The 22,335-nt window shown below is 32.7% G+C and overlaps 2 protein-coding genes across 2 annotated transcripts in view; both read right to left on the minus strand.

Moving 5' to 3' along the window:
• The window catches only part of LOC111047271 (cytochrome P450 4C1-like), a 437,563-nt gene that overhangs the window by 370,609 nt on the left and 44,619 nt on the right, over window positions 1–22,335 (minus strand). The window lies entirely within an intron of this gene.
• LOC120352290 (cytochrome P450 4g1-like) lies at window positions 3,881–16,587 on the minus strand. The gene is given in 9 exon segments (XM_039432225.1): window positions 3,881–4,023; window positions 5,131–5,257; window positions 5,686–5,755; window positions 6,475–6,660; window positions 7,119–7,206; window positions 7,617–7,723; window positions 8,685–8,810; window positions 8,813–8,878; window positions 16,324–16,587. Coding segments are annotated over 9 exon segments (939 nt in total). The 5' UTR covers window positions 16,385–16,587; the 3' UTR covers window positions 3,881–3,915.

The following is a 22,335-nucleotide window of genomic DNA, read 5'->3' on the forward strand; positions in this document are numbered from 1 at the left end:
GAGTTTGGCAAATTTTATCTGTTTCATGTGGCATATAGTAAACGAGTTGACAATTAATAGTAATTCGATTAAATTTGAATACCTGGACAATTTCTGGGTCCGTATCCGAACGGTAGGTAGCTGTACTTCGGTCTCTTGGCAACTTCTTCAGGCAGGAAGTGATCAGGGTAAAACTCCTCGGGCTTTTTCCAGAACTTGTATCACGATGCACGGCGTAGAAGCAGATTTGGATCGATGTGCCGGATGGCAGAACAAGATCACCTGGAAATAAATTTTAATTAATAAATTATGGATTTTTCATTCAGATTCTTCCCAGATTACATGCTCTTCCAACAACGTTTGCCCACTTTTTATCTATGATTAGAAGGATTTAATTGTTCCAACTGATTAATTAAGTTTGATAGTAAGTCAGAGACGAGAAATCAATCTTTTTTTTTTGTCGAGATTGAACTAGTGATTTGAGTTTTCTCTGAATATTGAAGACTTGAGTCCATCAATTAATCATAATCATGATAAGATGATAAATTTTCATAAAATGTGATGATCTCTCATATGAGCTACAATTCTCAGAATGTAGTCAATAGCTACGAGTAGAAAATGACAACGAAGATCCGATAACAAGAATAACCAATATTTTCAATAATTGAGATCTATTCATGCATTGGATTTCCATCTATTTCTCCCAGTTCAAATGATTTTTTTTTCATAAAAAATGTAATGAGTTACGATCCTCACAATGTAGTCAATTAATAATATTAACTTATTAGTAACTACAAATAGAAATTTACTAACAAAGTTCTGGTAACAAGAATAATTGAAAGCTTCGATTGTAAGGCTTATTTTTGCAATGAACTTCTATTAATATCTTCAGCTTGAAGGGGAAATTCAGAATCGATGGATTTGAATACTCTTTGAACAATTTCATATCAGTTAGTTGAGCTCTAAAAAATATTACATAAATTTTAGCGTCTCTGCGAGTATAATACGAGTGTGTAAAGTTTTTTTTGTATTCTAGAAGAGAATAGTAGCCCAGTCAACAAAGTGTTATAGAGGGAAAAGTTTGGAAGTCAATTTTTGACCCCGCCGTTCTGTTTAGGGTAGTGAGGAGGTGAGCATATCAAAAGTCCCCACCCCTACCCACTGTGTAAGGGGGTGGGGGTGGTTCAAAGGTACCATGTTTTGGTTTCTGGCATATAACTCGAAAATTATGCATTCTACAGTCATGACCATTCGCTAAGAAATTGAAGCTTACATAATTTCCTACAATATTGAATTCATAACTTTTTCTATATCTCTCTCACTTTTCGAGATATCCGCTCTATAAGATGTGACATTTTTGAAAAAAACACATTTCCCTTGAATTTTCTGCTTTTTTTGCTCTTATAACTTTTTGAATATCGATGGGAAAAATCCATGCTGATCATGAGCTTTTAGAGCATCAAATTCTCTTCAATTTTATGTATAATTTCACAAGTTTACGCACATCCCCACGACTGTTGCAGCAGCTTCAGTGTTGAGTGTGATATCTTCAGTTATGCAAAAATAGACCAATTGACAAAGGAATTTGGAGAGAATGTTTTGAACACAATTTTTGACTCAGTAGCTTTGTTGGGACCCGTGAGGAGGTGAACATATCGAAAGTTCTTATCCCTACCCCTTGTGTTAAAGGGATGAGGGTGGTTTAAAAGTTGCATTTTTCAATGTTTTGCTTACACGCTCATATCTTGAGAAAATGCGTTCAACCGACATGACTAACTATTCAGAAATGAAGCTTGATAAATTCTGTACAATATTTGTTCCGTGGTGATTTGTTATTTCTCCAACAGTTTTCGAGATATACGCTCTTAAAATTGTTAAAATAATAGCTTTCGATCTAAAAGCTCATGATCAGCATGGATTTTTCCCATCGATATTCAAAAAGTTATAAGAGCAAAAATAGCAAAAAATTCAAGGAAAATGTGTTTTTTCAAAAATATCACATCTTATAGAGCGGATATCTCGAAAAGTGAGAGAGATATAGAAAAAGTTGTGGAATCAATATTGTAGGAAATTATGTAAGCTTTAATTCCTTATAGAATAGTCATGACTGTAAAATGCATAATTTTCTAGTTATATGCCAAAATCCAAAAAAATGGTACCTTTGAACCACCCCCACCCCCTTAGCACAGGGGTTAGTGGTGGGGAATTTTGATATGTTCACCTCCTCACTACCCTAAACAGAACTGCGCGGTCAAAAATTGTCTCCCAACTTTTCCCTCTACACGTTTTTTTGAGCATTCATTGCCTGGACTATAGTGGAAGATGGGGAAATATCTTGAAATAGAAGGTTTTCCTATCTAGCTATGTTGTCCTATCTAGCTATCTTGCCCTCTTAAAATTACGGCTTAGATGCTATTGCTCGATTAAGTATTCAAGGCGAATTTGAAGAAAGCGGCGGTCGATGTTGTGAGCTTGTGCCAATCACGATCAAAGTATGAATTTTTGGTACTTTTGAGATACTTCAAAACCTTGATATTACATTGGATTTAAGAAAAAAAAATTCCAATTTTTATTGATTGGTTGAAAAAGACCCTGTACCATTCTATACAGATGTAAGATCTTCCACTTTCTGTGACCTTGTGGTCTACCTTGATGAACTCAATGATAAATATTATTTGAAACAAAATGGAATTCTGTGATAGTTTCTTTTTATTGCACTCACCAATATCGTGGTCCCTTTCCAACTGCCTCACAATGACAGGGACAGAGAACAGTCTGAGGACCTCTTTGAGCACCATTTCCAAGTAGGGGAGGGTGGCCAGCTTGTGGATTGTGAACTCTCCATCCCCCACCACGTCAACAATTTCTTGGTACACTTTCTCCTGGATTTCGGGGTAAGCTCCTAGTAGGGCGAAAGCATAGGCAGTCGCTACACGTGTTGTGTCAGCACCCTGCAAATTTCATGAGATAATAATATATTTTCAGAAATATAAGTAATATATTATTGTTATTCTATTTCGCTTTAGTTCGACCAATCACATAGTTTCTTCAAACTACATCTGCATCAATCCACATCCAAAAATCAAACATGTTTCATCATTCTGTTCAATCCAATATTCGATCAGAAATTATTTGACGTTTCATATTTCCAAGTTAGATAGGTATGAATGAATACCTTCTTTAGGATGCACACCTGAATCGAATAACTTTGCTCTGATAACCACTATGGAAGAAATAACAGAACCAATGTAGGAAGGCTGTTTAAAGCTACAGCAACTTATGAAGAATAATATGTTTAATTTTAATTTTGTTTATGGTATACCTCCTATTTCTATGATTAATTCTATTTGATTTATATTATCACTTATACTATCAATTTCCTATTATTTATTCATTGGATAAAAAAATTACAATATCGGAATGAAAAAATAGGCACTCATAATAGCTGCTTATGATAAATAGACAGGCAAGGAATTTGCAATCTCTACGAATTGATGTTGAAGATAAACCTTCGATTATAGACTACCTTGACTATGATATGAGAAATGTCAATAATATTTGATGGCATGATTGGCGTGACCTTGAAAATAATAATTTCACTTTCTTTACTCATTTCTTCTATCAGTTTCCTCTCCACTCTTCATCAGGTATGAGTTTCCTGTCTCTAGGTATAAAAGTTTTTCTATTATAGAGAAACGGATCAAATTAAAAAAATCACCGCTTATTGAACTCTGGTGAACAACAATTTTTAATTTTTAAGAGTATATTGAGGTAAATAGCTTTACTTTCATTTCCAATTCAAACTATTATTCATCCTTGAATGCATAGATGAGGAGGATGAATGATAACTTATCCTTCTAATCAAGCATTTTGAATTATGATTTCTGCTCATTTTTCAATATGCTTTTCGTAGAGAAAATTCACTCAATGTAAAAATTAACAACTAATGGTATTGATTTCTATCAAAACCGATAAAATCCTTGACTTACTCAGTCCATCCTTTGGATCCTCAGCCTGTTTGATACTGATCCTCTCAAGAATTACCTGAGAAAGATGAAGTAAAACATAAGAAAAATCATTTTCTAGAGAAAGGCTCGATAATAAATCGTGATCGCGAGACATTAATGCGAAGGCGATTCAAAGTTAGTTAGTTATTGATCAAGGTTGACGAACTTTAATTTGTCTTGAACTAGATTCAATAGTATTCAACTGCCGTGCTTGAAGCTAATAGACAAAAGATAATTTGGAACCAATCGCAACGATCCATAATATGATTTAATAATAATTAAAAAAGTAACAGTTTTTGAAAGAGATAAAACAAAGAAAAATGGGGAAATCTTTAATACCCATTCGTGCCCACTGATCCCAGATTGGAACAGTTCATTATTGATGATATGATGTGAATAATATGAATTTGAAGGTGGATTTTACAATCCAAACATGATATCATTGCTTGAATGAAGACATTTATCACATTCCAGATATTCTTAGTTTTTTATGAGTACAGAATATTAAAGTCCATGAGTTTTGACGTGTCATGTCATCAAATGGGAAGTGAGCTAAATATTTTTCTATTCATGTGAAAATCCCTCATTTTTATTTTTATCGATTATCAATATTCATTTCTTCAATGATTTCATGAAATTTCTTAGAATGGGTCATTCACAGTAATTGGAAATAGGATGTTTCTGAACAGGATCAGTGGGATTTCTGATAGATATTGAACCTATAATATTCACGTTATATGATGACAGATGATCTAGATTAATGGTTTGAGGAGTCAGCAGGTAACTTACAATTTTTTCAAATCTTTCATTTGAAAAATGAACGCAGCATGCACTGTTAATTCTCTATGAAATCTATTCAGAACTACAACAGCATTGAGAATTACTCTATTCAAGCTATTTGAATAGACTTTTTTTGAGTTGTTCAAATAGCATCATATGAAACTTTCATTAGAACAGCCAACAGGATGTAGTTGTGTCAAACCTGTATAGAAATATTTGTTAATTAACTAATTGAATATCAAGTCAGGAATACCAAGTTCACCAACAAATAAAAGTTACATTACTCTCTGATCAATCAACAGGTATTAATTGATTGCAGTAGCTAAGGAATGTCGGAAAACATGAGGTACAAGTGTGTACTCACCTGCTTGGCAAAGTCATGCAGTGGTTTGACGAAGGCATTCAGTTGCTTTGACCAGTTGGTGAAACGGAAAATCCAGTCCGACTGGTAATGGAGCGTGTAGAATCTCTTCTTGATTATTGTTACCGATCTGTAAAATTAAATGGAAAATAATCATGATTGCACTTGAAGATAATAATCAGGATAATAGTTGTGTAGTGTAGTAATAGTGATGGTTTTGTAGTGCTACAGTGAAACAACTTCAATTACATTCTACATAATATTCTTCAGGATTCAAGTGAAACATCAATTTATCACTCTAATGATTCAGTAGCTCATTAATTGAATTTTCATGTAGGCTAGTATTTTTGCAACTTTCAGTTTACTTATGATAGATTCGTCAAACATCAATTTTCTAATTGAAAACTACTTGCTATTCGATCATGTTGAATCTGTGCGTTGGATGCTCCAGTTTTATCCAAGTTATTATCGGAATTATTATATTATTGCAGTTCTAAATGAGTTTATAAATGAACAGTTTGCATGGGGAATTGAAGGAATATAGGGTTTATAACTTACCCAACCACATTCTTGGCGAAATCACAACGATTCTCAATCTGTTCCTTGGATTTGACACCCATTAGAGTACCTGTGAATTGATAGTAGTTAATATCGATCGTATTAATTTAAATTTTGTTGAATCATATTATTGTAGAAGATGTATGAATATTCATTAGAGGAATCGAATCTCATGAGTCCAAGCTCATTAGTTATCACAATGTGCGATTATGATAAGCTTTTAAAATCCTACCAGCTCATGCGTTTTGGCTCATTGAAAACGCTTCAGCTATCAATCACCTCATACTCAAACAGAGCAATTCATCATGAACCTTTTCCATTCTCACATCCACATGGATTCATGTCATCTCAGTCGATAAATATTATATTTGCATTAGTTATTTTAATATTAAATTAATTTTGTTCAAAGTTGTTTGATGATCATAAGTCCTTGGAAGTTTTAAGTTGATGGCAGGATGAAGGATCGATCGATCAATCCAGAAATAGTAAAAAAGTGTATACAATTATGATTTTGATCTGGTAACTTCATTGGTTTCTTATGCAAAGCTATAGGTGAATAGCTTGTATCAAACACAACCTAGTAAATTACAATGTATAGGCTAGTCATCAAATAATTGTTAATATTCGATAAAAAATATCAATTTATCTTATTATTTAACATTCAAAAATGATGGTGGCAATGAATAAATTCTTTCAATCGATTGCTTCGATTAATCTGATTCACTCGATAAATACATTCAACAGATCTATTAATCGTTTTATTGTTTTTTGGATATCAGTATCACTCACCACAGAGGAAATCCAGTGTGCATTTTGCCGTATAATCACCAATGTCAAAGGTGGGTTTGCCAACCTGTTCTTCCAATCGCTGAACAAGTACATCACTCTGCTCGTTGAAAGTTGTCAAGAAGTTTTCCAGAAGTTTCTGGTGGAAGGTTGGGTTCACCATTTTCCTTAGTTTACGCCATCTGTCACCTGGAATCGCACATCAAAGAGGATTTCCACGATGAACAATGAAGTGGAGGATAATTATTGACTCACAAAAGATACGATGAATGGAAAATTACAAAGAGAAACCATAGAATGCATTTTCCAAGATTGATAAAATGACAAATAATAAAAGGATAGGAAACGACAAAAAAACATTGAAAAACATTTTCCAAGAATGCTTCCTGATGTCTTCAGTTTTACAGAATAAGATCATTCAGATGAGAGAGTAAGAATCAATCCTACATCATTATTACACTTTTAGTAGTTGAACCTCATAGATTTGGGTCTCTGAGGAATCAACTCGAGACACATAATATATGAGTATGAGTCAAATATGTGATTAAGAACGGAATAGAAGGATGAGACCATACTCGAGAAACGGGGAAACGGAAGAGATAAATGTGAGAGGAAGTATAAAAGACTCATTTTCATGATTTACTCACCTGATGCTACGAATATTCCATCAGAGTGAGCTTTGAAAAACCTGTAAGTAGGATCTTTGTTGGTTCCATATTCACTACTGAGGATGGCCTGAGGAAAGAGAAACAGTAAAATGTCCAAATCAGTATTACAAGTGAGATTCTAAAGAATATGATTAAACAACACTTGAAAATAATATTGTATTTGGTTATTTACTAAGATATCTGCCACTGAATAAGATATTTTTCCACTTTCTGTTCTATTGGAAAAATGTCGTCGGTAAGTGAAGAAAAGAGGACCTGGTAAATTATTGCAGGAAGATGGAGATTGAATTTTCCATTAATTCAATTCGAATTTTCATGAAATTTTCAGAAGTCTGTTACTTATTTCGCTCTCTGGATTAGAATTCTGCATATTTTCAACATTATAATCAATTGCATAAGAATTTATAATATTGATTACAAATTTTCATAAAAATCATTTACATGGATTTTTATTTATTTATTTTTCGTTCAACCTACCTCAATGTGCTTCGGCTCTGCAAGATTCACCCAGAGGAAGGGACCGAGCCAAACTCTCACAGTGGACCCGTACGTTTTCATCAACTCCAGCTGAATATTGTTGTAACCTAAAACATGTAGTGGGGTTAGATCCATTGATGGAATCAACAACCAAATATTGTAAGAAATATTGTGGGGATGGAGATTTTCATTCAATTGTCATTGATTTGATATGTGCAGAAATGGGAATGACGAATTTTCCATGTAATTTGTACTACCTAGAATTAACCAAATATGGACGATTGATGACAGGAAGTTGCAAAATAAATGTACCTTTTATATTTAAAAAATGCTCGATCCATTATAATGTTAATCAAGAGTTTTCTCTGTAGCTAATTCTTATGAGGTTACGAGATTTGAATTATTCTAATCTAATGATAAATATTTAGTGTTTCAATTCAGATTTGAATGAAATTTCAATTATTCAACGTATAGTCTCAATAAATATCATTAGAGAGATTTACAAAAATCATGAATTCAAACTGACGGAGAAATAACCATAGCAAAGATCATTCCGGAACATTTTCTCAAAAGTATAAAGAATTTAAATGTTTTCAAATGCTGGCTCGTTGACCATGATTGTTACACCAATTTGATGATCAGAATTCGAACTAGAATATAATAATAGATTCTAGTATCCAAGAGTCCCATTTACTGATATGTAATGGCAATGATTGTTCTTGACAAACTGTTTAAACTTGGGAGCATATCACATTTATCTCTAAACAATTGATAAAGGACAAGTGTCGTATTCATACAATCCTATTATTCTAATTTTTATAAGAAAGCAAAGAATTTAGAATTCTCATAACTAAGATATTTCTGATAACATATTTCCGATGTTATCTCTATTATCAAAGGGAGCTTCTAGTATTATATCGGAACATGACGATTATAATGAAAATTTAATCATTCATCGTCAAAATATATTTAACGTGGAGTTTGATACCAATAATTATTGTCATTTTTCATCATTTCTTCTCATTCTATTCCACTAGTGAACCGTTATTTTAATCGATTTCAACTCACCTTCCATGTCGAGACCAAAGAAGGAATGAGCGTTTCCTATGAGAGGCAATGTCGGAGGGCCTGGTATCTTGGATATCATTGCCGAAATCCGTTGCATTCTCCTCATGTACCAAGTCACAAAACCACAGCAAAGAACATGAGTAGATAGGGCAGTAGCATGATGACTCGCTCCTCTACACCAGTAATCCATTTTGCTGTAACAGCAGAAATGTTATGATGAGTAGAATAATTGAGATTCTTTTGGATTCTTGATGTCCAAGAATTATTGCGGATTAATCAGAAAGATCAAGAAGAGAAATAATTGATGAACCAAAAAAATTACGTACGGACTCACTTTTATTCTGTAAATATGAAATGAATGACATCTTATTCAATCAATATGTTTATCAGAATGTTTTGCGAAGCAATTTCCAATAATTAACGTTTATCGGGATAAAATCTGAAGTACAGAGAGTTTTATTGAATATTTTAAAAATTAACTTTACAATAATTCTTTCTATGTTTTCCGTCGACAAACCAACATGAAGTTCTAGTAAAAATTAAAAAAAAATATACTTCGAAAACTTTCATGGGAAACATGTTACCAGCATCTCAGAAAGGAGTAGATAATATGAGCCATGTGTTTGTACTTTGATTCACTATTAATTTAGCAAAATATCATAATCTTCATAGCTCAATAATTCAAAGCATTAGTTTGTAGAACACAGAGATGGAAGAGAAACCTTTTCAAATGAAACCTTCTATTTGACATTTCCAATGTGGAGGCTCTTATAATTGATTCCATCAGAAAATGTGTCTATTACAACTACACAAACCTAACATCTTTTTCTCTCATTTTGACAAAAAAATTAATAATATACCGAACTGGATAAATCCAGCACGCATTTATTTCGAAATGATTTCGAGAAAATTCATCCAATTACTATCAAGAGGAATCAGATACGAGGCTACCAGCTGGGTATAATGAAGCGAGCCACTTGACTCTCAATCAAATAAAAACCAGATTAAAACAAAAATCCGCTTGAAAAAGTCTGGAAGCAGGCAAGTGGTTGATAGGTCATTTTTCCTCATCGCCAGATTGTTCACAGTCTGTTTTTCTCACATCCATCATGCAGAGTTTTGGGACTCGTTACATAAGAGGTCTCGAATCTCTCAATCCAAGAATGAACCAGGAACATTTCAGTTTTCTATCCCAAGGTCAGTCCTAAACGCGCTAGCCATATTCTAAGATAACGTTCTCCAAAAAGTTGTTTTTATACGAGTGTAGACTATAGTAAGAGGCATTGGAGAGGTCAATGCGGAACAATAAAATACACAATTTAAATGTTTATCTCGCGTATTATGCAAGCAAATTCTAGTGTGAGAGTTTAAATCTGACAAGATGAAGAGTATCATTATTGTCTGTTCCATTCAATGCCACATCAATAGGTTTTGATCTAAATGATAGCGATAATTATAAAGTAGATTCAGGAAGGATAAATTATTGCATGTAACAGTCTTAACTATACTCTGATTGTAGGTATATGGTAAGTGGAGCAGTTATCGCTCTGTATGTAATTGCATTTAAGCTACGAGCTCTAAACGGTATTCAGTACGATCAAGGTCACTTGTTATGGTATAACACGAAAATGTGCGTTTTGTTAGTTATTTGATGGTAGGCAATGAGACGTTTCCACCTTGGTAAAGATATAAAATATGAGGGTTGTAAAGTTCCTGGTGGTTGTCAGTAATTGATAACAAGGAATTGATGACTTTGATGTTGATTTTTTGAGACAGAAATTCGACAACCCATAACGATTTTTTAATATCAAAAATAAAATGGAAATTGTTTCGTAATATTTAACTTTTGACTTTCTCCAGTGAACACTGAGAATATATTAGAAAAGATAAATGCTTGAAAAAAAGTTTTTTGTTCGGATAAATTATAAATTTCTTTAAAAAAAAAGACAACTTTTGGGATCCCCTCACAAATCATTTATGGGTTCAAAATCATTTTTGATAACATTCTCATGCCATTAGAAAACTGCAATATGATTTCGAAGAATATTATGATTACGAGGCTCTCAAGTTTTGTATTTTTGTAAACCCATCAGGAAGTTCATTTCTGTCATGAAAATTTTCAGCAGTTAATTTATAGCATTCATGAATAATTTGAATTTTTTAGCTATCCAAGAAATCGTTTAATCTTCGACATGTACAATCCACTTCCTCAAAAAAATATTAGTCAATGAGTCAATTGAAAAAAATTTATTATTGATAATTACCTGTGTTGAGATATGTAATGTATATTACTCATGTATAAAATTCAATTGAACCAAATTGACAGTTTGCTATAATCATAACAGAATAATGATAGAATTAAAACTAATATAATAGTCTTTTCAATAGTATCAATTATTGCTCTAACCAGAGAATTCCAAATGTTTAATGTTCATCATCAACCAAAATCTCAATAAAATTAGAAGGCTAATCAACGGCTAGATTGAAGAATAAGCTGTAATCTCAATTCAATGAACATAGACAGCTTCGAGAGTTAGGCTATATCGTCCTGAATATGAAACAATAAATCCAGTTTCCCATTGAAGTGATTGGATGTAGAGAACTATTTGAGCTTTGATTGCTGAATAATTATTGTTCTCATAAAAAATCATCTTTGGAAATATCCCGTGGATTATCACTCCTCCAATAAATAATAATAATAAGATAATGCTTTTCGTAATATTACACGAGTCTTATTCTCCTAAATTTGAAAATGATTCAATGTATCAACCTATTATTTTTCAATGACAAAGTATGAGAGGTTTATCGTCTAGTTCCTCTTCCTCTCCAGTTGAACCAAGAGATGGTACATACTTCAGCTGCGTTTACACGAGAGTTATTAACAAAATGTTGATAACTCAATCCTTATAGGTTGTATTAGATTGAACATAGCTTATCATACACATGATGAACATATGTGTTTGTCAAGTTCCGTGCAATCTAATAGAATCTATGACGATTAAGTTATTAACATTTTGTTAATAACTTTTGTGTAAACGCAGCCTAAGTAAGTTATTATGAGCGGGGGACTTTATGCTACCATTCTGGAAGGCAAGCGGAATTCACAATATTAATTAATTAATTGAAAGGTTATCTAAAACATTTGATAGTCCTTGGGTATTTCATTTTGATATTGTAACTTGTTCATACAATTATCGTGAAACATTTAATTTTGGAGCCCTTCCAAAAGGAAATTAACTCCATGGTAACTGGAATTCAGAAATATTCAAGAAAGTTCAAAGAACGTAATATTGCCAAATACCAGTTGTAAAAGAGTTGTGATTCAACGAATTTTTTTATCACAAATTGAAGATCTTTAGGAGATTTCCTGACTTTATGAGTGGATCTAATATTCTTTAGTACTTGCATGTCAAATTGAAATGTGGTTAATCGAAAGTTGTTAATGGAAATTGAATAATATAGATCAATCAAAGAGATCGAACATTTTTCAAAGAGATACATTTTTTCTTATTTAATTTTGAGAATGAATTTGCTTCACAGTCAAAAATAACAGTGGATCATTATTGGCTTCAAGTGTTGATAGTTGATATTCAGTTTTTTACAAATTACTATATTGATGACATGTTATTTTCCTATCCTACCTGTTAGTTTGGCAGCCATAATCCTTCGGTAAATTTAGCAATTACACAAGGAAGGTATCTGCTGCACGACTGTTACCTGGTACAACTCACTACTAAACGCACAGTTCGAAATAATTCGCGCTCTACAAAGTTGAAGAAGCCGGGTCCGGCTACAAGATCATTCATCCCACCACCTCACCAAACAACTTGACCCGGCATGCTTGATGAATAAAAAACAACTTTAAACAAGCCAACAGGATGCCAACAGGATGCCAACAGGATGCCGAGAATGTTCAGAACATAGACAAAATGAATTGATAGTCAACATTCTTCCAGGTAGACTGTCGTTCCACCAAGGATGATAGTTATTGAAATAATTACATCGGAATTATCAAGTTGATGACAACTGAACCGACTAGAAAAGATAGGATATTGTAAAAGATATGAGTGAAACAGGTTTCATCATATTATACTAGACATGATAGATGATAAATATCACATTCTGCTATGGAGAATAAAAAAATCTAAAGTTTGGTGTGGGATGGTTGAATAGAATATACAGTGATCATTGATAAAACATCATAGTGACATTTATTGAAATTGAATCACAGTAAAAACATTAAATTAGGTTTTATTGTAGTAGACATTGATGAAAGATATTGTAATAATGGTAGATTCATGTAGGCTATCATGTTAAGGATTTTCCCAATTGAATTTTAAATGAACTACTGATACATTGGATGTATGATCACAGAGATTAATGAAATTCATCAATCTCAATAAGTATGTATCAACAAGAGTGATTGATAATCAACACTGGTATGATATATTCATCAAGTATCCATTAACGTGAATGACGATTGGGTTCGAGTAAAACCTGTGTTTTTTCATGTAATCAATGAAATTATTGTAATTGAATGATTATTGTTATTAATTCGAATTCCAGTATTATTGGAGAGTGCTTGAGTATTGTAGTATAGTATTAGGGGGAGTATACTCTGTTACTGAGTGGCATAAATTACAGTAATTCAATGACCATTAGTGACCAGTGTAATGAAGGTTGTGAAGTAGTTCCAGTGCTAAGTAGTAGCTTTGAAAACTCACATTTATGCATTAGTCATAATTTGCCAAATTGAGTGGACTGACCAGGTGTTGACCACTACTTGATTTGTGGAAATGTAATCAATCACCGCAAGTACCTGAGTCTGTTTAACATTTTGATTGATAGCTTCGGTAATTAGGCGACTGGTGCATTAGAGCCTATGTCATTATACGGTGTAAGCATGGGTACGTCATAATTGACAACGTGTTTGGTCCAAACTTCAATGGCAATAGTTTAGAACCATTAGAACTTGTTCATCAAGCTGTAATAATATGTTGTCACTAAATAGGTGTTGAACTGATTGAACATTGAAATCTTGTTCTGGTTTGAGTTATTAATAATCGGGAACTTCCCTCATACTGTAGGGTTATAGAACTTTCTTCATTAGTACCGTACTATTAAGTGTTGATTCCTTGTTGGACAATGGATAAGTGATAGGGAATGTTCAAAATAGTTCAATAAGAGTCAATTTATTCATTAATAATTGATAAAAACCATGTTAACAATAAGGAGAGCATTAGAAATCTTCAATTTGAACATTTTGTCAGATTGTACTATGACTGAGATTATGCCGTAATATTAAATTCTGCCACTTTATAAGTGTTGACAAATTGACAAGAATGATTTAGGAGATGATTATTCAGAGATTAATCACACTAGGACTCTTACAAGTTCATTCATCATTTATCATCAAATTTATCATCATTTATCATGATGATACAGAATCCACGAAATACTTTTTAGTATTAATCGAATATTATATTTTTCATGATAATTCCCCAAAACAGATCATCCAGCATTGTATCGAAAGTGTTAACAATCGTAGGCTATATTTCTGCTAGACTTTAGTTTTTGAGATGTGAAGCAAACCTCAGTTCCAAAGTCTCGAGAATTATCAAAAAGTACGTGCTGTGCAAAGGCTAAAAATAAACTTTCTACTGGTGATATTTTTCAAAGTTTTTCGATTTGAAAATCATCAAGCTATCAAAATTAAAAAGATTACTCGGGAAACACTTTTTAGTATTAAACACTTTAAGAGGAAGTATGAAAAACACTTTCTTCCCGATCATTACTTTTTGAAATATGAGCGGCTCAAGTTTAAATTTTTGGGACAGAACATTTCAAATACGGTAAGAGATAAATCAATGAGCTTTTGAAGATGAATTTTCCATTGTATTGTTGATTGTATAAAACAAAACTCTTTTCGACAATATCAATTTTTGAGAAAGTTACCAAAAATAACTCAACTGAAATTTATTTTTGGTCATTTTTAGCAAATTCAATAACTTTCTCAAAATTGATATTTTCAATTAATTTGAGCAACAACACCATGAAACATTATCCTCGAAATCTTATGAATTTATTTCTCACTGAATTTGAAATGTTTTGTCTCAAAAATTGAAACTTTAGGCGCTCATATCTCAAAAAGCAATGATCGGAAAAAAAATGTTTCATAATATAACATAAACAAATAGAAAAACTTTGAAAAATATCACCAGTAGAAATTTTATTTTTAGCCTTAATGTGCTTTGTGAATACAAAATATTATAAAGTTGTTTCGTGTAAGATTCAATAGAGGATATTCATAAAAAATATTTTAGAGCTCTTCCAAAATAGAATAATAGTACCAAAAAGGTAGATATAAGAAAGATTGTGGGAAATCTTATGAAGATTCTAAATAGATACCTAAATATTCCAAAATTTATTGGAATATCTCTTGAACATCTATTCAATGATTATTGAGAGGAATACTAAAATTGACAATAATTATGTCATAACTCTCCCATGCAGCTCCCTCCAACCTTTAGTGTCGAATATAATTTTCAACACACTATTTTGATATTTCAAATAACAACATTATTTGTAATTCATGTAAATGAACAATAATTATGTCAGTTACTGACTGGAGTACTTTCGGGCGCTAAGCGTTCATATTGATCAGGACGCTTGCTACCCGAAAGTACTCCAATCAATAAGCGAACATGATTGTTTATTCAGGTAAATAATTGACTGCATGATAGTAAGTAAGTATGTTCATACATCATAGTTCGGAATGGATTAAGAAACCATCAGCCAACATCATCATAACATTTTTGCCTATTTTCTAATCATCCAATTCTGATCGAACTATCCATCTGAATTATTATCTCATTTCTCAATCAACAAATATCAAAGAATTTCCTAAACAAGTACGTCGTATGAACTTTCCTCTTGTTTTGTTCTGCAAATCAGTACGATAAATATGCGATTTGGGTTATATTGAATCCAGTTTATTATGTCTCCATAGGCTAATAGACCATAGCCTTCAACACCAAAAACCTTTTGGAAACTTCCAAAGATATGAGAATATAGAACATTCAAATATACTGTAATATATATTACAGAGTAGATTATTATTATTAGAGTAGATTCTAATAAAACGTGCGAAATTTAAAAAAGAGAGTGGAATGATAATTTTTTTGATAATAATAAATTATTGAAACCAGAAATCATCAAATGATACTCCTTTCCATTATTATTCATATCATACTAACGAATGGCACAAGGAAGTCTGAAGCAATATAATAGAAATGTCAATGCTTTGTATTATTACGTTCAATAATTTTATATTAAATTCTCCAGTTCCATAGTTCACTGTATGAGGTGAAAAGGTTTGATTCTTGGCCAGGTATCAGTGTTGAATACGAAGTGTGAGGGAATTGTTATATCTCTTTTATAAATAAATTTGAAGTTGAGAAGGGCCGAATATCTCTACACCTCCTATTTTCAAGGAAAGAAATATTCTTTTACTCCTCATGATGTTTCCTAGTCTCATACTCATGATCCGGATTACCTGGCCAGTTAGAGAAACTCTGCATATCTGAAAACTACTAGAATCAAAGATTTGATTGGTAGAAATGTACGGTACTCTACTTACTGCTATGCTTTTGATCCAAATGACTGGAAACCAATCCAGCAACATTCACTTTCACATCCATATTTGGTTTCTTGTTAGGATCCTTTTGAATTGTTACTTCAAATTTATTTATAAAACTAGAATATTCTGAGATAATAATTGAACAAAATCTTATATCGAGCACTTTGAGTAACGCATATTCTCAATCGATGTTTGCGTATCACAGTATTCCAGAAGAACAAAACCACTGAACATAGAACTATGTAGAGAACAACACTTACTAGCTGTGTAAGACACAACGGTTAATTTGAAACTGAATCCCATACAGTTCAATAATAATTGATCAACGAGATCAAAATTATTGGTTTCAGGTTTGTCCAGTCGGGACCAGTGAAGGCCCAGGCTGCTCACACAAAAAACGCGAATGTTTAAATTCACAAAATTTAATCACCGTCAGTGACCCTACAATAATTTTAATCACTGGATTTCCTTGGTTCGAATCAAAACAACATGGTCAGCTTGACCGAAAATTAGTTTAGAGAGGATGATAGAGAGAGAAAAAGAGATAGGATGCTTTAGATAAGAAGGAAGAGTGAGTGAGAACGTGTGAAGGGAGGTTGCGTGAGTGAATGAGAGAGTGAAATATTATGGAAGGAAGTTTTTCATTGAATTCCATATCCTATATTGTTTATTTTGTGCCATCGACTCCATGAAGTCTCCATAATGTCTCCATTAAGTCTCCATAAAGCCTCAATGAAGAAAAAGAGAGGTTGTAAAAGCAAAGTTGAGTGAAAGGTTCAAGAGAGAGAGAGAGAGAGAGAGAGAGAGAGAGAGAGAGAGTAAGCGAGAGCGAGGATAATGATAAGAGGGAGTGATAAAGAACAAACGAAAATGAAAGAGGGGTAGAGGATAATGAGATAAAGAATAAGCTCTTGAGAATTAGGAATTGTGAAAAGGTGTGAAAAAGGGAACAATATTGTAGTTATTCCAACGCAATAAGTTAGAGTGAGAAGAATAAGTAAGATTATGAGACTATTTTGTTCTCATATTGAAGTTCAGAACAAGAGTTGGAAAGAGAGAGAGAGTGAGTGAGTGAGACTGGTGGGAAAGGTATAATAGACATGATCATCGAAATGAAAAAGAGATGGTGGATAAACGTGTGGTAGAATATCAGCAAGAGAGAAAGAGAGGATACTAACATTTATTCCAGTGAACTTTACTAGGTCAAATTAAGACCGATTATTTGGTAATCATTCATTCATCGACATTTTTTGTGGCGTGTAACCGGTAATTTGGAGCTACTCTACAATATTCACCTTCTCCTCATCGTCATCATCATCATCAACCCATCATGACTGTAATGACGTCATACAAGAAGAAAAAACCTTCTTCGATAAAGTTATGGTATGCAGGAAACAAGTTCTGTATGTTGGATATTCACAATTTGTGGAGAACGTTATTTATGGTAGTTGGTTATGGAGGTCAGCTGTTATCCTTCAATCGTTCTGTTGCTGGACTGTACAACTTTCAAGTATTCAAATGCTCTTGAAGATTCACCAATGATTAGTCTTCAATTTATAATTTTTTTATGAATGAATTGTTTTTTTCCAATAAACTACAGTAACTATATAACCATAGAGGTAATGTACAATGAACTATTGTTTAAATTGTAGAAACATATTTTATTATATTATTTCTGATATCAAAATTAAATATTGAAATACGGCTTTAGGAAAGAATATAGTTTTTTCCAACTATATGCGTAGAATAGAACGCAGCCCAATATTTATAGAGTTTAACATGATAGAATTAAAGGTTGTATTAGCTTAGGTAACACACCTAATACCAAATATGATCAGATAACTTGGTAAATGACAAAAGACTCAGTAAAGAGTATACCACAATATTGTGAGAACTATTTCACAGAATCTGATCCACTGAATAATCCAGTGGAACTATTCTGCTATAAATTTTCATCTTAATTTTTAAACATCTCTGATAAATTCATTGATTGAGGATGGAATTGATTTTGAGGTTTCCAGTCTTCAGATTCTCGAAGTTTCAAAATTTAATGGGATAAAATTACTGACGGATTTTTCGTTTTGATTATCAACGTTTAGAGCTGATTACCGTCTTCAGGAATAAATTATTTTCCCATACAAATAATAAACATGGAATATAGTGGACAATAGAAAAAATATCAATAATTGGATAAATTAAAGACACTCGATCATGACTTTCATTTCTTGACCCATTGATATTATTTCTTGAGTTAAATCTTGGGTTTAATTTTATGAGTTTATTCTTGTTTTTTATGAAATTGGAAGGTGCCTTCCAAATTCACCAGCTTATTCACCGGAAAGTTCCGGCTGATTCATTGGATTATTTTAAAATCATTTTATTTGAATTGATTTTATTTTCATACAATATGTTAAATAAACCACGAACAAATCGGGATTATTGTGATTGGCCCGCTTATGGTGAATCAATAGATCCGATAAGAATAGGTACAGTAGTTTAAATCGTCCTAAAGACCAGGGAAATAGTGTAAACAGTATTCACTGTTATAATTGGTTGTGGAAGAGCAACTTCAATTTGAGTGATGTAATTGACAAATTCAAGTCCGGGGTCAATGATTGCTGCCCAATTCCACAGAGCTGGTTTTTACTACCAGCTAATGAACTCGTATATGAACACAGTCTTGAATCTGTGGTATGAGCCAGCTTGCAATCAACTCTCATCAAAGAGTCTGTAACGATCACTCTATTGTTTTACTACCTTGTCTTTCCAGTTAAACTATTCAACGGTGATAGAACATTTTTCACGGCTCCATTTTCCTGGTTCCGGAATTCCAAACAACTCTTTTCAAATTTCACAATTCTTTCAAGTGGTTTTGTTATGCATCTGGCTAGACCAGAATCTGAAATTGTTTCGTTCGAAAAAGATGTTCATGCAATCAGTGTCTGAAAAGCTATTAAGGCAATCAACGTTTCTTTTCATATTGTTATTGTGATACCTATTGTTCGTGGATAGGAGTATATCACCCACTTCCCAATAGTTTGGGCTTTCTCATTGATATACTAGTAGGCCTATGTACCCGTGCTTTGCATCAAAAATCGGAACTCATTTTCTAATGTATTAGCAATGTTACATATGCGTCTGTAGATAAAATTCAAGGAATGAATAAAAATTGATTTCATTGTTTCAATACCTTTGATCAAAGCTACTATAATTATCAAATCATAATCACATCCACAAGAAATAATATAGTAATGATATTCACTTTTGAATTTCCATACATTATAGAATAGCCTGTTCAGGATTACAATATACAGTAGGCCTTTATAAGACTTTTCAAGGAAGTGACTGACAAATTAGCAATCTTGCTCAAGAGTAGGCCACGATTGGCCTATATTTTAATCACAATAACTATAATTATAGTGTGATATGGTCCTGCTAGGCCCATACTGTGTTTCACCTTATCCATGTGGGATCCATCATAAAAAGTGGATGATCTTCGAATGAATTCTTAAATGAATTTCAAAATTGATTTCAAAAAGGCGGCAACAGAGAACAGGTTGTAGTTCCGTTTTTTTTCAAAGCCTCACATTCACCAAGTTATTATAATGCGAAGATCGTGACTGTAGAGATTTAGGAAGGTTGTTTCCTTGTGGCCTAATCAGCTCCATTTACATCTACGCCTCTTCTAGCTCGCGGAACCTATATTCATTGCATAGAGATAGCTGAATAACATTACTATATCATACTGTACTAAAATATAATTGGATATCGAACTATCAAATCAACTTTTATGCTCAACTTGGAAGGAATCGTTGGAAATCACAACAATCCATAAAACTTTCATGAAACACAAACTCAAACTTACAATAAACCAACCTTACTTCTTCAGATATTCCAAACAGATTTCCATTATAGGGAAGCTACCAAATAGAAACTGAACAGTTCATGTAGCCTATATTATCAGCATGTATAATAATAGTATATTTGATTTAATCCTCATTATAATGTTATCCATCGGGTGATTACGATTCTAGATGATACATGAATATCGGAAATTGAATTGTTCATAAATATCGAAAAACTTACTCGAAGGTCTCAATCTCCATCGGAAATATAAAACTCTCTTGAAAAACCTTGTCCATGCCAGGAGAAGTCATAACTAGCAATTATTCAAAAATATAGAAAATGAACATAGTTTGTGTAGGCATGGAATAGAGAACAGGGATCGAGCATTATAGTAAAGTGAAGAACTCAATGCAATATCAAGCAATTAAAAAAATATTATCAAAGAATGCAATCAAGAAAGAGAGAATTTAATAAGAGTTACAAAAATACAATATTATGCGCACTTTATATCCAACTTGAAAATATATACATCTTGCTCAACTTATTTTGAACTCATTTTGTCATCCTTCTGGTGCCGGATCGGCTGTATCAACTTGATTATTCATAAATTATCCAGCTGACATTGGATAAAAATTGGATGAATCTTTCTCTTCAGAAGCTTCTTGAGAAAAGCAACAAAATTTAAAGATTTTTATTATTCACGCTCATTAAATTATATCTTTATTCCACTTTGAAATGTCTGGATTTCAAACTCTATGATAACTCATTAACTTATTCCAGCAATATGTCGAAAGCTTTCAAGGCAAGTGACATTCAATGCTATTGAACTTGAAAATGTAGAGACATCTTAGCTCATAGAATGATAAACATCATCATGAACCCGTGAATCTTTTTACTTCAACTACACTCAAATCAGTATAAGCAATATGAAGTTATATCCCCGTTATTTCTACTCCTCATACAAATTTCTGTCTTTACTACGAGCTCTCCTTCAAAAATTAACTTTTTCGATACAGTCAGCAATCAAATTATCTCAATGCTCAATGAAACTAGAATAAATAATTCTGTTACATGATTGAGTTAATGAGTCGACTCCTCTGTGAATGGTTGTAGTTTTTATGTATAAGATCATGAATGATCAATCCAATGAACAAAAAGAATTCATTCCTCAACATTCATTGACCAATAATAATAATCTAAAAAATACTGGTCTGCTTCCGATATATTTTTTGAACAGATTCCAATCAAACTATATTCCACATTTCATTCATTCATATTTAACCATGATACCTGCAAGAATTCGAGTATCCTTTTGAATCTGAAGCTATTTAGAACTATATCTCGCATCAGGATCAGCAATAAACCTATTGAAAGGCAGTAAACGTAGATTTCATTGATTCCAATGTGATACATCGGAAATTTAGTCATTCAGAAGTCAATTCAGTTGTTTTGAATTCACGAACAAATCTATTAAAAAGCAGTAAATGTGAACTTTATGGTTGAAGATGACAGGAATTCGGATCTCATTCATTCAAGTAAAATCTCTCTTGTTTTTCTCTCATAGTAAATCTTGTGAAAGAATGCAAAACTCCAACATTTACAACATAATTACAAATACGAGAAAACTTTGTACCGGTACGTTTGTTTCTGCCAAAAATCATGTTGTGTTGTAGTAATGTAGTCCGAAAGCATGAATGTGTTGCAAAGTGCATTGGGCTCTACTCCATGTAAAGCGCTTGTCGTTCAGCTTTGAACTTGAAAAAATTTACTCCAAGAAAATCGTAAAAAAACCGGTTTCAAAGATAGCATGGAACCGGTACATGCTGTTCATTTATTGCCGCCGTTTATAACATCTGCAGACGAATAATGAATTCTGTAACCTTGAATGCTGGGAGCGATGTAAAGTAATGCCGAGTTATGTATCCTGTGTCCCTGCATGATTAAATACTGATAAACCTGACACAATCTCTCAGGAGAACTACCTTGTCTGATAATATCGTTTTTGCTTCATATTTAAGCATAATAATCTCATACCTATCAGATATATTATCAGAATTTATTATTACAAGATCAAAGAATAGATTAAGAAACAAACATTCGACATCTCCTTTTTTCAAACTTGGGAGGATGTCTGCGAGATGTCAAATCTCAATGAATTTCCAATTC

The sequence above is a fragment of the Nilaparvata lugens genome, chromosome 7 (assembly GCF_014356525.2).
Source record: "Nilaparvata lugens isolate BPH chromosome 7, ASM1435652v1, whole genome shotgun sequence".
Lineage (NCBI taxonomy): Eukaryota > Metazoa > Arthropoda > Insecta > Hemiptera > Delphacidae > Nilaparvata > Nilaparvata lugens.